At 48.6% G+C, this 17,858-nt stretch overlaps 1 protein-coding gene across 1 annotated transcript in view; it reads right to left on the bottom strand.

Annotated features, from left to right (window-relative positions):
• Positions 1 to 337: 337 nt before the first annotated feature.
• Positions 338 to 17,858, bottom strand: part of SLC35F3 (solute carrier family 35 member F3) — a 146,483-nt gene continuing 128,962 nt past the window's right edge. Inside the window, exons 4-7 of the mRNA XM_055425793.2 lie at positions 11,340 to 11,465; positions 8,547 to 8,739; positions 6,895 to 6,984; positions 338 to 1,822 (exon numbers count right to left, since the gene is read on the bottom strand). Of these exons, the coding sequence (XP_055281768.1) occupies positions 1,587 to 1,822; positions 6,895 to 6,984; positions 8,547 to 8,739; positions 11,340 to 11,465 (645 nt within the window). The 3' untranslated portion in view covers positions 338 to 1,586. The remainder of the gene's footprint in view (positions 1,823 to 6,894; positions 6,985 to 8,546; positions 8,740 to 11,339; positions 11,466 to 17,858) is intronic.

Raw genomic sequence — 17,858 nt, 5'->3', positions numbered from 1 at the left:
CCCATGGACTCCAGCCCATTAGGCTCCTTTGTTCACGGAATTCTCCAGGCAAGAATAATGGAGTGGGCTGCCATGCCCTTCTCCAGGGGATCTTCCCAACACAGGGATGGGACCCAGGTCTTCTGCATTGCAGGCAGATTTTTCTTTACCGTTTGAGCCACCAGGGAAGTTGTGAAAGCAACTTTGTCTGCATTAAGAACTTTCTTCCCTTGAAGTGGCAAGATGGCTTTCTGTGCCTTGAGGGTGCAGGAGGATGGGGCTTGCTGGGAGAATATCAGGTGAGGAAGCCCACTTAGTGGGAAAGGAAAAAAGTTGCCGCCAAGACAGCACAAAATGCTTCTTTTTTAAATAGTTTATTCATCTGTTTGGCCAAACAGGTAATGGAAACTGAGAATAATAATTTGCTAAAAAGTTTAGGTCATGAGTACTCCTTTCCCCTAGGAAACAAAAGACTCCATGGTTACAGAGTGCACCATTGGGTTATGACAACATTTCAAAATAAGGTTTCCATTTCGATATGTAACAATGTAAACTTCAAAAATAGTGAACTCTAACCCCCTCATCCCTCTTTACAGATCTATCACAGATAGAATTTTCTGGCAGACCTATGATGTGGAAGTAAACAGCCTGGTGCTTAAAAGTTTCATAAAAAGGTTTGCAGATTCAGTAAATAATTTTTCGGTCTTAGGAAGTAAAAGCAACCAGCGATTCATCTGTGGACTCTGCCTCATATGCACACCGTGACCTGTGTTCTGTGACGCTGGTCATCAGCTTTGCCATTTTTGTACATACACACATATATATAGTATTTTGTTTGTTTCTAAAGATTTCTACATCTAAATGATAAGACGGCACCAGTGACTTATAATGTCACCTCGCTTCACATAGGTAAAGACAAAAATTCTGTAGAAGGCACTGTAATTTCTCTCGCATGATCTTACACAGACATGTGAGGGCAAGCCAGCTGGGGCTAAGACTTAACTTCCCCTTTCTGTTACCCAGTTCGGCCTGCCCTCCTCTAATCATCACCCTCCAGGTTAGCCACAGTCGATGGTTTTTCAAGTCCATTTTCCTTTTCTGCTCCAGCTCTTCACATCCCATCTACCCATCCATCCAGAAATCCATTTATCCCAGTTAACTCAGAGTGATCTTTTGGTTCATTGAAATCCCTTAAAATTAAGAGTGTAGCTCTGGTATAAAACAAAATATGACCTACCATCGCTGAGAAATAATCACAGTGTGCAATGTAATTTTCAGTTGCAAAGATTTGAAACATATGCCCTGCCATGTCGAGAACACCTGTCATCCCAAGCAATCTAGGCAAGGATCATTTTAAGCTGCTTTACATTCATGTAAAAAGAGCGGAGAGGTTCTTCTGTTCTCTCCCGTATTGAATCGGTACCCTTAAGTGAAAGATCTGATGTGAAAAAAGTGCAAGCAAGTTGGACATGCCAATAAATACCATATAACTTACCGCAGATTACCAAAACTGTACAGGTATGTACACCTCACTGAGGTTCCCCCTGTCAGGAAGAGATTACGAACCCCCCTCGTGAGCAGTTGCCGCAGAGTCCTAGGGCAGATGGTCAGCGGGCGAAGGAGGGCCGGGCCCTTCTGCTCTTGCTCTGAAGCCCCAAGCCCAGGTCCGCTCCACCCTCAGCTGCCTCCTCCTTCTTCCTTACTTTGAGGCGAGTGAGCAGCTTAATCAACCAGACGTCCCACTCCTCAGGCAGGAGGAGGAGGAGGAAGCCCAGGCCGATGATGATGATGGCAATTAGCCGGACGCCGTTGAAAACGATCTTACTGGTGTAGTGATCAACCACTGCAGGAGACAGAGAACGGAGGTTACCCAGGGGCCGACAGGCCTGGGCAATCAGGAGGTAGGGGACTCCTGCCAGACCAGGGCCTGGAGCAGCCCTTTCTGCGGGGTGGACGCTGTGCTCCCTTGACCAGGTAGGCAGAGCTGCCTCCAGCAAATCCCCCTTAACTTTAGAAATGCTGGCTGGTGGGAGGCCTTGCACCATGTTTCACTTTCCCAAACTGACTTGACCTGGCACCTTAGTTTGGATATCGATTTATCTGAGAGACAAAACAAAACCCAAGAGGCACTTAGAGACGTGTGTGTATATATATATATATTGTGTGTGTGCCCAGTTGCTCAGTGTGTCTGACTCTTTGCGACCCCCTGGACTATAACTGTCCAGGCTCTTCTGTCCATGGAATCCTCCAGGCAAGAGTGTGGAGTGGATTGCCACTTCATACTCCAGGGGATCTTCCTGACCCAGGGATTGAACCCGTGTTTCTTGAATCTCCTGCATTGGCAGGAGGGTTTTTTTTTAACCACTAGAGCCACCTGGGAAGCCCTGTATATATACTGGTTGGCCAAAAAGTTCATTCAGGTTTCTCATACGCTCTCCTGGAAAAACCCCAGTGAACTTTCAGCCAATCCAGTATATACCAAAATTGATTGTGGCCACCTCTGGAGTGCCAGGACAATTAAAATGTTATTGCCTTCTTTCTATTCTTGGTGCTTTTCACATTTTAAAAAGATTTTATTTATTTTTATACTTCTGGCTGCACTCCACGTCATGTAGGATCCCAGCTCCCCAACCAGGGATAAAATCTGTGCCCCCTGCATTGGAAGTGCAGAGTCTTAACCACTGGACTGCCAGGGAAGTCCCATATATTTATGTTCTAAAGACCAAACTCCACCTGGTTCTCTGAAAGTAATAGATACAAACTTTTACTCCACTCCAGGGTATTATTAGTGTGAGGCTCTAATGCCATCTATGTCATCGCTGATTATACACATTTATTAAAGGCCCAAGAAGCTCATTTCTGACCGTTGAGGTGAGGGAACAAAATGAGAACAGGATTCACATCAGTTCGTACAAGTCTGGATCATCATTTTCTTCATAACTAAAGATCAAAAGCGATCCAAAGTTGGTTTTCTTTTCCTTTTTTTTGCTTTCTTTTTCTCTTTTCTTAACTAAATCAAACAGCAAATTTGGAGGCAGGCCTCCACATAAAATGGCTGTCTGAGGAGGCCTTACAAATAGCTGAGAAAAGAAGAGAAGTGAAAGGCAAAGGAGGAAAGGAAAGATACACCCATCTGAATGTAGAGTTCCAAAGAATAGCAAGGAGAGATAAGAAAGCCTTCCTTAGCATATTTCCAATGCAAGTTTTGCATATTTTCCAATGCAAAGACAATAGAATGGGAAACACTAGAGATCTCTTCAAGAAAATTAGAGATACCAAGGGAACATTTCATGCAAAGATGGGCTCAATAAAGGACAGAAATGGTATGGACCTGACAGAAGCAGAAGATATTAAGAAGAGGTGGCAAGAATACACAGAAGAACCATACAAAAAAGATTTTAATGACCCAGATAACCACGATGGTGTGATCACTCACCTAGAGCCAGATATCCTGGAATGGAAAATCAAATGGGCCTTAGGAAGCATCACTATGAACAAAGCTAGTGAGGGTGATGGAATTCCAGCTGAACTATTTCAAATCCTAAAAGATGATGCTGTGAAAATGCTGCACTCAGTATACCAGCAAATTTGGAAAATTCAGCAGTGGCCACAGGACTGGAAAAGGTCAGTCTTCATTCCAATCCCAAAGAAAGGCAATGCCAAAGAATGCTCAAACTACCGTACAATTGCACTCATCTCACATGCTAGCAAAGTAATGCTCAAAATTCTCCAAGCCAGGCTTCAACAGTACGTGAACTGAGAACTTCCAGATGTTCAAGTTGGATATAGAAAAGGCAGAACAAGAGATCAAATTGCCAACATCCGTTGGATCACAGAAAAAGCAAGAGTTCCAGAAAAACATCTGCTTTATTGACTACGCTGAAGCCTTTGACTGTGTGGATCACTGTTGTGGAAAATTCTGAAAGAGATGGGAATACCAGACCACCTGACCTGCCTCTTGAGAAACCTGTATGCAGGTCAGGAAGCAACAGTTAGAACTGGACATGGAACAACAGACTGGTTGCAAATTGGGAAAGGAGTATGTCAAGGCTGTATACGGTCACCCTGCTTATTTAACTTATATGCTGAGTACATCATGCAAAATGCTGGGCTGGATGAAGCACAAGCTTTAATCAAGATTTCTGGGAGAAATATCAATAATCTCAGACATGTAGGTGACACCACCCTTATGGCAGAAATCAAAGAGCCTCTTGATGAAAGTGAAAGAGGAGAGTGAAAATAGCTGGTTTAAAACTCAACATTCAAAAAACTAAGATCATGGCATCTAGTCTCATCACTTCATGGCAAATAGGTGGGGAACCAATGGGAACAGTGAGACGGTCTATTCTCTTGGGCTCTGAAATCACTGCAGATGGTGATTGCAGCCATGAAATTAAAAGACACTTGCTCCATGACAACCTAGGAGCTATGACCAACCTAGACAGCATATTAAAAAGCAGAGACATTACTTTGCCAACAAAGGTCCATCTAGTCAAAGGTATCATTTTTCCAGTAGTCAAGAATGGATGTGAGACCATAAAGAAAGCTGAGCATAAAGAAGAGTTGATGCTTTTGAACTGTGATGTTGGAGAAATCCCTTGGACTGCAAGGAGATCCAACCAGTCCATCCTAAAGGAAATCACTCCTGAATATTCATTGGAAGGACTGATGCTGAAGCTGAAACTCCAATACTTTGGCCACCTGATGCAAAGAACTGACTCCTTAGAAAAGAGCCTGATGCTGAGAAAGATTGAAGGCAGGAGGAGAAGGGGACGACAGAGGATGAGATGGTTGGATGGCATCACCGACTCAATGGCCGTGAGTTTGAGTAAACTCCGGGAGTTGGTGATGGACCGGGAGACCTGGCGTGCTGTAGTCCATGGGGTAGCAAAGAGTCGGACACGACTGAGTGACTGAACTGAGCTGAACTCCACACAAGGGAGAATCAGATTGTTTTTTTTAAAAACTCAGTTTGTGAAAGAGTTTTTTCTGAGTTGCACGTGCAGCTTTTGAAGCCTGCCATGCTGTCCCTCCCTTTGCGCCCCTTACCCTGCCTCGTCTGCCCCACGAGGGTGCTGCTCTGTCATCCCCCTTCCTGTTCCTCCAGTCCTCTTGTCCCACCCGCTTCTTCCTGCACTTCTTGCCTCCATCTAGAGGCTGGGCAGGGAGGTAAGGGGCAAACCTGAGAAAAACATTTTGTTAGCAGTTCTTTTGGGGAATTAAAGCACCTCTTTTATCTCCCTCTAATTCAGAAACACTTTAATTTTTAATACCGGCAGAACAGCCTGTTAGTTTACAAATGAAAGAAAGTGAAAGTGTTAGTTGCTCGGTTGTGTCTGACTCCTTGTGACCCCATGGACTGTGGCCCACTAGGCTCCTCTGTCTTTAGAATTCTCCAGGCAAGAATACTGGAGTGAGTTGCCATTTCCTCCTCCAGAGGATCTTCCTGACACAGGGATCAAACCCAGGTCTCCTGCATGGCAGGCGGATTCTTTACAGTGAGCCATCAGAGCCTGTCAGCCAGTCCCCTGAGCTATGCTAGAGTGTCAGAAAGCCCAGCAAGGGCTCTGCTCTGATAGGTCGGAGAACCACTGATTCCTCTGCTCCTCCTCCCCTGGAGAACTGACTGTCATTGCTTCCTCTGATACACTGCCGACCCTCTTATAGTGCAGAGGATTCTGATTAACCTCTCACACACTGACTGTATGATACAGTCCAAGTAGCTTCTATACAGGGGTCACCTGGAATATGCCTCCTTGAAATAAGAATGCTCTGTGACTGTAAAGACACACTAAGATGCAGTGGGGGTATGTTGATGAGTTATTTTTCTGAAGCGGGGACCACTTTTCTACCAGCTCTCCAGCTGCTTAGGGGCTTCCCACCTTTGGAAGTTCTGCCTCATAAATCATTTCATGTGGTCCTCCTATCAACCGAGGTGATGACTGAGGGACAACCTTCATTTTTAGGGGATAAGTAAGGGCCCAGAGAGGTTATGACAGGGGACTGGTCACCCTCCCTCTGTGCAGGTGCCGGGCCCAAGAAGCCTGGGACCAGGGTAAGGCGTATACAGACCATGTGGAATGCGACGAAGGACGACCTCTGGAAGTTGACTGTGGTTTGACCTATGCTTCCAGGCTTATTATCACCAGACTGAACAGGATATGGGGTTGCCGTTCCCTGGGAGCCTAGTCCTCTAATGGCCCAGAAGTGGGCAGGTCAGGAGATGGCTGTGGCAGGAGCTGTGCCAAGGTCAAGGGGGTGAGTGCTCTGGGAAGTGACTCACAAACAGATTCTACAGAGAGGCCAGGTATGACTCGGGGAGATTCTGGGAGGAAAACCCCAAGTTCATAGCAGCATGAGCCAGGAAAAGGAAGGAGGTGAGGGGCAGGTGATGGCACGCTTTAGAAGAGCCGACTGAGTGTGCTGGTGAGTCCCCGTGAAAAACAGAGCGGGGTCCTGAACAGCTGGACAGAGGGCTCTCTTCTGGGACTCCGGGAGCAATGTCTACACTTCTGTAGTTGTGAACGTGTCTCTATCTCATGCCTGCCATACCCTGAGCTAACATTCTCTTCTAGAAAGCTGCTTATGAAAACTAAAAAACTTTTTTCTGCTACCTATTCGTGTCTACTTATTAATAATATTAATAATATTCATCTCTGATCTCCACACTGGCTCAAATAAAGGTGATTTTAGACTTTCTGTACATTGGTGTTATATGTGAAAATCAATCCACTCTGAAGAAAATACTGCATGTGTCACAGACGTCAACATTTTACCCAAGTGGTTTCTTTCTGTAGGAGAGGTTAAACCCGCACACTGTACCAGGCAAGCAAGAATACATGTGAGTATGTGTGTGCACGTGTGTGTTTGTGTGTGTGTGTTTACAAACAGATACAGAGAGCCACAGAAGTTTACCTGCATTCACAGGTACGCTGAGGACGATTCCAAGAGACATCAGAGTAGGATATGTAACAGCAATTCCAAAATTTAATACAATATTGAATGCTGAAATAAAGAATAAAAAGATAGGTGTTATGTATGACCAGCCCTGACTTTCCATCCCTTCTGGCCTGTCCAACCCCAGCTTCTCTGAGGAGGCTGGGGTCTAGGTATTTTGCTCTTTATTCTGACTCAGGGGACTTGGGTTCCTGCAAGGGCTCCAGGACTGGGGATTAGGGCCAAACATCCTGATTACTCAGGGCTCTTCTCTTCCCTGAGCTTGGAAAAAGAAGAAAGAAATTTTAAAAAGCTTACCAGTGAGAAGGCACTAGAAAAGAGGATGGGACTATCCTACTTATCTGACTAACTTTGCTTTTTTCTGCTGCTGGCAGTGATTCTGGGATGACTATGATCAGGAGCTTTGGGATACACATTTTAGATAGAAATGAGTGAGGCTCCTCCTTGGATGCTTCCCTGCCTAGGACCAGCCTTATAGCAATTACTGGTGATGAGGATGATGATGATGATGATGAAGTAATGGTGATGACGACGCTAATAGTGATAATATTTACTGAACGTCATCAGGTAGTGTTCTAGGAGCTCTGTGTGGATTGTTAAACAACTCTAAGCTTGTACTGCTTGTTAACGACAGGCCAATAATTGAAAGGTCAGTTGCTGGAGCAAGGAATAACAACAAAGCTGGCAAACCGAGAAGATGGTGAGTTCATGTCCCAAAGAACCATCCCATCTGGGTTAGAATTCAGGCTCCTTTTATACTAAAAGGGGAGAGAGTAGAGCCGAACACTTCCTGGTTCCCATCAGTCTCCAGAGAGGGTGTGTTAATTTCCTCCTCTCTACAGCCATTCACAAGCAGGTCTAGTCAGGCTATTTCCTGTGAGCTAAACAGGAAATAATGCACATTTAGCTTAAGGCACATTGCTTGGGGAGCATTATGCATAATTTAAGCTTGTAGGCATCATCCTTTTAGTGATAAACTTGTAATAGAATACAAAAGTTTCTTCCCTGTTATAGTATTAATCTGCCAACTTCTAACCAGCCCTGTATTCAGTGGAAGGACTGATGCTGAAGCTGAAGCCCATTCTTTGGCCACCGGATGTGGAGAACCAACTAATTGAAAAAGACCCTGATTCTGGGAAGGCTGGAGGGCAGGAGAAGAGGGGATGACAGAGGATGCGATGGTTGAATGGCATCACTGGCTCAATGGACATGAGTTTGAGCAAACTCGGGGAGATAGTGAAGGACAGGGAAGTCTGGCGTGCTGCAGTCCGTGGGGTTGCAAAGAGTCATACATGACTCGGCAATTGAACAAGAACCAGCCCGATAAGTAATGTACTATTATTACCCTTAGCCGCTAGTTCACTGTTCAGAGCAGCCATGGCCATGGGTACTACCACAGCGACCGTAGTCCTGGAATTAGAACCAGTGTCATCATTACAAAGGCTTTCCTTTTTGCGACAGAATGACTTAGAAAACCATGAAGAACTTAAGGATGATAATAGACTTGCTTTTCTCCTTCAGGGCATGGTTTTCCATGCCTTGGAGCTTTCCGGATCCCAGTCTGTCAGTCCCTGCTTTCTGGGGATTCTGGCAGGGTAGTTGCCACTTACTCAATAAGAGGACTGAAAATCCACAAAGGTTTCCCCATGGAATGTCATCAAAAGAGCTCCAGTATTCCACTTTGGTAAAGTAGAGGATGACAGGAATACAGGTGATGAAGAGGATGTTAAACACACCCAGAATGGAAAGAAATAAGGCGGCTTCTCCAAACTTAGCACTGCCCAGAAGGAGCTTGAACAGGACCTGGCGGAGAGAGCAGAGGAGGAGGGGTGACAGTGTGCCTCGGCCTCCAACTTGCCACAGAGAGCAAGTGCACTCAGTAAGCTGGGGCTGGAGCACGGGGCCGACAGCCACGTGGTGGTAAATTCCATCTCACGTGGCCTTCAGTGAAGGGCAGGAGGGTTCCTCCACGCTCAGTAATGTGGCGATGGAGAGTTATTCCTCAGGTACACAGAGAGCATATTCAGGAATCATGGGTTTTCACACCACGCTTGATTCCTCTGTGCTGTATCCATGACACCACATGGCAGCCTCATGGCATTGGAGATGAGAAAGCCACATAGATTAGAAGTCACTTAAAGTAGAAGTATCTGCCATGATTGCATGGGCTTCCAAGTGGTGCTAGTGGTAAAGAACCTGCCTGCCATGCAGGATACCTAAGAGACCCCGGTTTGATCCCTAGGCTGGGAAGATCCCCAGGAGGAGGGCATGGCAACCCACTCCAGTATTCATGCCTGGAGAATCCCACGGACAGGGGAGCCTGGAGGGCTACGGTCCATAGGGTTGCAAAGAGTCAGACTTGATTGATGCGACTTATCACGCACGCAAGCCACGATTACACATTCCTTTCGAGAACCCCTAACATTCATCCCTGAACAGTTTGAAAACCACTGCCCCACTATAAAAAAAGGGATCTGGCTACAAAGACATTTCCTATAAACCAAATGGAGAGGTTTTACAACACTCACAGCTTACCTCTGCTCCAGTACACCACCCACAGTCCAGACATGGCATGGGGTTTTAGTGGAACACTCCCGATGGATTTCTTGCCCCTGTTTGTACACATCTCAGATGCATGAAAAGCCAGGAAAGGGACAAAGGTGGCTGGAGAAGCCGGGAAGCTGAGCTCCCAGAGGAAGCAGGCCCCCGTCCAGCCTCCATGTCTACTACATTGTTCACAGTTACAGAACTGATGGTCCAGTTTCAGCCTCTGCTGTGTTCCTCCTTCTTCCTCTTCCAGTCATTTCACATCTCTTTGGGGTATCTCTGGACATTTCTGGGCAGGAAGCATGCAAAGGGAAATGAAGTCAAGTCCTTTTACCCTTCTGCCCACCAGCCTGTCTGGATAAAGATCAACCAGTGGAGGAGTTGGAAATGTAAGTCTAAATCAGAATATTTGTGTTCGTGGTGGATGGAGTATCTATCCACTCTGCTTCCCATTAGCATGCAGCTCATTGAAGAGAGCAGAGTATTTAAGTATTTTCTCTATTTGGACAGTGGCTCTGGAGTCACGAATGGGGCTAGACTATAACACCCTCTGGGTGAGATGTACTCCTCATGGGCTGTGTTTCTCTCCCTGAGGGCAAAGGGCAGGGAACTGATGAAGGATAAGAAGGTACAGTTTGGATTTCCCGTGATCCAGTGGTTAAGACTCTGAGATTCCAATGTTGGGGGAGAGGGGGTGCAAGTTCGATCCCTGGTCAGGTAACTAAGATATCACAAGTCTCAGGCCAAGGCCCCCCCAAAAAAAAAAAAAAAAGGTACGGTTATTTCATTTTACAAATGCATAAAAGTGTTCCTCCCCATGCTGGAAAAGTTCTTTTTTAAGAACTTTCTACAGTCGTTTATTTTCTCTATCTGATTATCTGGATCCACAAAGGGCCATTAAGTCTCAAAGCTAAAATGTAATTTTTCATTGAATCTTCCAGGTCAGTTTCCCAACATGGAGACCAGAAAATATTTGCATTCTTGACTAGGGATCCGAAGAGAAGGGGAAGCGAAACAGGAGAGCAGTAGAGAAGTGTGATGGAGCAGAGAGGGTGAGAGATACGTGTGGGGGAAACAACTGTCTTCTCGAGACATGCAGTTGGCACACACACACCTCCAATGGTTCGCAGCATTTTGTCAAAAATATTTTATAATTCCATATGATAGCAATTGTGCTTCTATTTATTCAGTCTAAAAGCAATACTTGAAATGCACATGGATTCATGTTGAGTCCTGGTGGCCTCAAGAACCATGTGATGAAAGATTTCAAAGCTGCAGGAGATATTCCAATTTTCATGTCCAATCTGATGGGAAATTATCTAACCAAACACACAAGCAGGCAGTTAGGGCCCCCGATCCTTCTCTGTGCGTGGGTGCTAAGTCTCCTCAGACCTGTCAGACTTTTTGTGACCCCATGGACTGTAACCCGCCAGGCTCCTCGGTCCATGGGATAAGGCAAGAATACTGGAGTAGGTTGCTACACCCGCCTCCAGGGGATCTTCCCCACCCAGGGATCGAACCCACATCTCTCATATCTCCTGCATGGGCAGGCTGGTTCTTTATCACTAGCATCACCTGGGCAGCCCAATCCTCCCTTGTCTGGCCAAACAAGGAAGTCACTCATCGAATTCAGTTGATCCACCTATCCTTCCACCCCTTCTATCCCAAATGCTGCAAATGTATGGCCATCGATGGAAAGGTCTGGAAAGCCAGAGCCAAGAGCTGCTGCACGTCTCCGCACTGCGAGGCTCGCGGTGCCCGGTGCTCATCCTCAAGCACCACTCCATACAAGCTTCCCTCAAAGCACCCAGCCAGCCAGGCCAAGAGAGCCCAGAGGGCCCGCTCCCGGCGCCTACCTTGTAGAGGGCGGACATGGACGCCGAGCCCACCACCAGGGCTATGCCGATGACGGAGTGGCTGTGGAAGCCGTCCGCGTAGGTCATCATCACGATCCCGGCGATGGCGAGGATGGCGGCCACAATCTGGACGGAAGGAAGGCACGGCGGTCAGAGCGGCGCGGAGTCGGCGGGGCCCCCCGCGCCGCCCGGGGTCTCGGTGTCTGCGAGCGCGCCGCGCAGTCCTTCGGAGACCGTGCAAAGGCTGCTCTCCCGTCTGAATGCTCGTCCCTGCTCGGCAGAGCCTGGCGGGACCCAAGGCCCGGAGGAAGCAAGGCGCAGAGCTCGGGAGGCCCGGCCCTGCGATTCCTGGGGCCGCCAGAGGGGCTGGTCGCAGCCGCAGCGACCGGGTCCTCGGTCACGACTGAGGCCTGTTCACGACCCCCTCTTAGTTCCTTCCCAGCTTTCCGGAGGTGCCTCTCAGGGTCCTGCTTTTATGTATTTCACATCTCAACACAGAGGGACCGCGAGCACGGATCGTGGCCCTCTTTCACACACCAGCAGCAGAGCCTTCTGGAAGGGCATGCGTCACTGGCCCATCAGGGCTACATACAGTGTCTTAACCCTGGCCCTGCAGCTCGTTTCCTCAGCTATGGAGGGCCCACTCCAGCCCCCGGCTCCCGCCCTGTTCTCCCAACTCCTCGTGTGGAATAAGGGCTCCAGGGATCTTCACACATTCTTGTTCTGCAAAATCAAATCGTCAGAGTGCACAGGGGGGAAACTTACTCGGGATAACATTTCCTAAAGGAGAATGCTTCTCAGAGAAGGCAATGGCAAGCCACTCCAGTACTCTTGCCTAGAAAATCCCATGGACGGAGGAGCCTGGTGGGCTGCAGTCCATGGGGTCACACAGAGTCGGACACGACTGAAGTGACTTAGCAGCAGCAGCAAGTACCCATTCTAACCAGAGGTGGTCCTGGAGCTACAGAAAGGTCGCTGGGCGGCAAGTGGGAGGGGCTGCTGGAGGCAGAACAAACGTGGGCGGTGCAAGTTCTGACAACTGGATTTACTGGAGTTTTCTCTCTTACAGACTGTTCAAATGACCTCTGCTCTCTGCAAAAATATCGGGTGGCTAACATTTGCTGAGTAATCAGGGGATAACTGTTTTCTGTGTACTTTCCCATTTAATACTCAGACTAGGTAGATATCACTATTTATTTCATTTTATAGACATGGACACTTAATCTCAGTAACTTGCTGAAAGTCATAGAGCTGGGATACACATTTCAGGTTTAACTGCTAAGTCAGTGTTTCTATATATAAATAGAAAGTAGGATTCACCTCTTAAGCCATTGCCATTTCTACTCTGGTATCTGAAGTGAGGTTTCCTGCAGGGTTGAACCATGTTGTGTTAGGTTAGTGAAAGGCACTGTGTCAGGGCTCAGCAGTTGGAGCTGGAGTGCATTTCTCAGGCAGTATAAGGACACACCCACCCTCACACAGGGGCCCTTGAGAGCAGGCGGGCATCCTTTCTTGGAGAAGTGCCAGCCCTGCTCTGTCTACCAGCTCCTTCTGGTTTAGTGCTTCACTTTTTATCACTCATCACGCAACGCGTATATTTTATATCAAATGCTACATGTACTGTGTACGGCTCTTTGTTAAGAAAGAAGAGGTACAAGAACAGTTAGGGACCGTCCCCCCCCCCCCCAGGAGAACAGGGATAAGTGAAAAAGCAGGCAGGGCAGGGGGTGTGGCTCTGCTCCAGAGGGCCCGCACAGCAATGCAGCGCGGGACAGTGGGCTCGGCGAGGCAGCTGGGTAAACAGAGAACTAACTAGAAAACGAAGGAAATGGGGGGGGGGGGGCGGAAATGGAGGGGTGGGGGCAGGGAGGAACACAGCTCCACTCCAGGTGATGTGGCACATCTCCAAAGGCACCTGAGTCTTTCCAAACATAAAGATGAAGTTTAAGGAAGTGAAGGAGAACCAGGGTTATTCTTCCCTGAAGATTCAGAGGGCAGATTTCGGACCGCCTCACTCTCCTTTCTCTATTGATCAAATCATAATTATAGAGCTAAAAGCTTCCATCTGAGCTGTGCTGTGCAGAAGACCTGAGGGAAGGGGCGAGAAATAGAGAGTGTGGGTGGCCACTGGCTTCCCGGTCAACATGTTCCAAGTCCAGACCGGCGAGTTCATTCTGGCAGATGGCACTGGGGACAGGGCTCACCCCCCAGCTGCTCACATCCAGAGCCTCTCCCCTTGGAGGTCCTCTCCATACGTCACAGGTTTAAGTAACTCGATTTCAGGGCATACTGTCTGGGCATTGGCAGCTCCCTGGGTCTCCCGACCCTGAACCTGGGTCCTGACCTCCATGCCGGAGGGGAAGCCGGTGGTTTTCCTTGCGTCTGATATCCCTGAAAGCGGGGCAGAGTTGAAACATAAACTACGGATCTCGGGGGAAGACCTGAGCATCCTTCCCCAAGCCTGAAATTCCTTTGACGATGCCAGATCTCTTTAAAAAAAATAAGCATGGAGTTCACACTATATACTCTAAAATACCGGGCTTTTGGTTTACACCTGGAAGTGTTCCCCAGCCTGTTTCCTGTTGTAAGAGGGACTCTCCAGTAAGGCGGGTCCTGCGTGCTCTGTGGTCTCACAGAGTCCTCATCTCCTAGGTCCCGGCCTCCCTGGGGGAGAATGCTGAGTCTCAGGATGGAATAAAGTGAACATCCCTACTTCCCCACCCCTGCTTTCTCACCCTTTGCTGTTGCACCCCCAGAGTATCACACTGAACAAAGACTTGGGGATCCAGGCAAATGGCTGACAGTAGCCTGAGACCAGAGGAGGGAAGCCGCCATCCCTACTCTGGGAAAAATGAGCTGGAGAAGAGGAAGAAGCGTGGATGTGGGAGACCCTGAGGCCAGCATGTACCATTCAACCTCTCGATGATGGTCTTGCCTGTGTGGTTATAGCCTGCCCACCCCCAGGGCTCTGGATTCAGGGCTCCAGCAGCTCACTGATGCACCCATACCCGCCGCGGCCATGTCTGATGCTCCCCATCAGATGTCAGGAGAGGAAAGGGCTCCACGGAAGGGACGAGGCAGGTGCAGCCCTTGGTGGAGTCTGCACACCTCTCAGACCAGCACTGCTTCCCACTCCTGCTAGAAATGTGATGGGCTCCATGCCCTCTGCCAAGCAGAGCCTTGTTTGTGATGGGTTTTAGATTTGTACAGTTTGGAGAAGTTTTAAAAAGGGAAAGGACAGGCTGATTCTTACGGACATTTCCCTCAGCCCTTTCCCTCCCAAGTCCTGCGCTGCCCTCACTGATGCCAAGAGAGTCTGGAGGAATGAGCAGACCATCTAGTTCACCCCGCTTGTTTCAGAGGCTGGACAGGCATCTGGGCCGTAAGCCCCCCACCCCACACTCCCCCACACTCTGTGTGCCCTTCCCCAGGCTGTGCTCGGGTGGCAGGGGACAGCCTACCAAATGGAAGGTGGAATAGCAGTCAGCACGCGGGGTTACTGTTAGGGATGGCACTGAATCAAAGGTTGCCAGTGGGCCAATTATGGCAAACATCAGGTGGGGTCAGACTGAGGTGCGACCTGCTCTTGGAAAAGGTCCAGGCTCCCCAGGACCATGCTGCTGGGGTTTGAGGCCACTCGGATGCTACCCTCCTTGCTGCTTCTCCAGTCCTCCTGGTTTGCACGCTCTAGCTGGAGTGGGTGGTTCTGAACAGCTGAGAATGCCATCCGCCCTCTCCTCTGAGATGCAGACTGGGGGTGGCACGGCCTTTATCCAGCTGCTGACCACAGCTGGGTGGGCTCTGACTCAGGAGGGGCCATCTCTCCTATCTCCAGAATTCTACTTGCTCTCATTCTCCTGCTGCTTTTGCTGCGCCCAACTGCCTTCCTAAGTGTCGGTCAGTCTCTGACACTATCACCCAAAGAACTGGGCTGGTCCATCAAACCCCTCTACTTGAGAAGGAATAAGAAGAATAACAACAGTGGGAAAAGATGATATTTATGGGGTTTCATGTGTCAGGCATGCATCACTTTTACTCTTACAACTATTCTATAAGATGAGTACTAATGATCTATTTTGTTTTTTGGCCTCACCCCACGCATGTGGGTTCCTAGTACCCTGACCAGGGATTGAACTTGTATCCCCTGCATTGGAAGGGTGGGGTCTTAACCACCAGACTGCCAAGGAAGTCGCCAACAACTGTATTTTAAAATGAGGTCATTAAGGCTCAGAGATGTTAAGTAACTAGCTTAACATTCAACAACTTATGAGAGTGGACCCAAACCCTTGCCCCTCAACTCTGGGATATAGCACCTCCTTGTGTTATGACCCCTGAGCCTGGAGAGCCAGGACACATGTGAAAAGCATATCCAAGTGCAGAGTCAGGGGTGACATGCGGGCCAGACTGGGCTCCTCTCAAACACTAGCCTCTGACGCCATGTGTGGCCACAACCTCCCCAGCATTTGAAGATAAACATTTGCTCTTCCTGGTCTGTCTGCCTAACGCAGGCCTGCTGCTGGTTTTCCAGGAACCACAACTCCTGTGATTTGAGTCACTGCCTTAATAGCATAGGCCCTCTATGTCGCTGCTCCACAAACACCTGTTCTCTCTGTCTGGGTGACTCTCAGGCCAGTGTGCTCAGCCAGCAGGATGGAAATGAGCGTCAGTTCCCTCCAGCCTCCGGCGATGACCCAGCAGGTGGTCAGCTAACCGAGCAGTCCGGGAGAAGGCTCAGAGAAACGTGCGTGCTAGGCCTCATCCTGGGCTCGAAGCTCCATCTGTTTCCCCAGGATGACCTCTGTCACTCTGCCCAGCTGCTGGCATCTTAAATATTTTTTTCAAGCTCTCTGAACTCCTGACGATAAGAAGAGGGTGCCCTACCTTGACTTGGAGTGGGACGATCTTAGAGGACACATCTAGGAGGGGTGATGATTATCAGACAGACTTAGAACTGCGCGGTGCTTTACAGATTAGTAAATTCCATCCCCAGCACCAGCTCCTGGATCTTTATTTCAGTGCTGGCCTCGTGCTGAAGGCCTCGATATGAAAATCTATTCAGTCTGCAGAGGTCAGTGCCGACCAAGCAAGTGGCCAGGATGGCAGGACTGAATCACAGCTCAGGGGTGTGAGGGGGATCTTGCAGAGCAATGAGATAAAGATCTGGGTGTGTCACTCTGCTCTCCGTGAGTCAGTATTTTCACACCTCCTTCTCTTAACCTCCAAAACTTTTTCTTCCTCACGATGCACAGTGAACCTTGAAGTATCTTTTCCCAGTAATGTTCTCATCTGGAATCTGTTTTGGACTTTTAGAGTCACATCCCAAGAGTGCTCCGTCATGCATTTTCTTGGCTCTTGACATCAAAAGAAAGCCACCATGGGCCCCAGCACATCTGAGCCTTCAGTATCCAGTCAGGCAGGCTGTTGGACAGATTGCTGCTGGCTGTACCTCTTGTGGAGATGTATTCTATAGTTTATTTGCGCAAAGCTTTTCTGGGTGGTAGCACAGTGAGCTGAGTTCTTATTCCAAAATTAACACGAAGTCTCAAAACAAATTTTCCCCCTACTGCAAGCTAAAAATACAACTCAGCAGTTGACTCACGTCCCCACTGCTGTTTGAGTAACTAGGTGGGCGTGAAGCCACCGTGAAGGTGATGTCATTGTTCCCAGGACAGTGAGCCAAGGACACAAGTAGAGAGCCTGGAATCTGCCCCTTTGCTGGGTGCCAGCGGGGTTCCCTCTAATGGGACTGCTGTCCAGGACTCTTAGCTTCCTGGCCTTCCTACATGTTCTGAGGGTGCAGGAAGGAGTAAGTGATGCATTCTGACTACCAGAGATCTAGCCTGGTCAAATCCTTTCTGTCCGTGTTTGTGACAGTGATAGCGGGGCAGTGGTAGCTCCCGGCCACCAGAGGGCGACAAGCAGAAGGCAACAGGACTCGGTCCCAAGGCCTGCTCAGTTCCTTAGTAGTGTCTGACTGCAACCCCTGGGCTGCAGCCCGCCAGGCTCCTCCATCCATGGAACTGTCCAGACAGGAACACTGCAGTGGGTTGCCATTTTCCAAGGCTAAATGTCACCTGCTCCTTTCATCCTGGGGGGACTCCTCTATCTGTCGGCTCATGTTTGATAGCGCATTTATCATATTTCACATAACTGTTCTAAAATATGACTAGCTAAATTTGACTCTATTTTAAGGGAATTTACTCAGTCTCAGAGGTGACAACGAGAGGTAATTCAAGGGGTATCATTTCATTCTCCCTTCCTCTGGGGTTGAAGGAAGTGAAACTGTCCCTTCAAAATTTGAACTGAGCTTAAGTGCGTCTTAAGTGTGTTTAGAATTTGAACTGGGCTTCCCTGGTGGCTCAGTTGGTAAAGAATCCACCTGCAAAGTGGGAGACCTGGGTTCGATCCCTGGGTTGGGAAGATCCCCTGGAGGAGGGCATGGCAACCCATTCCAGTATCCTGCCTGGAGAATCCCCATGGACAGAGGAGTCTGGGGGGCTACAGTCCATGGGGTCGCAA

This window comes from Moschus berezovskii, chromosome 12, assembly GCF_049115385.1.
Source record: "Moschus berezovskii isolate FMDL1 chromosome 12, NW_MosBer_1.0, whole genome shotgun sequence".
Classification (NCBI taxonomy): domain Eukaryota; kingdom Metazoa; phylum Chordata; class Mammalia; order Artiodactyla; family Moschidae; genus Moschus; species Moschus berezovskii.
This window is presented reverse-complemented; position numbering and strand designations above follow the sequence as displayed.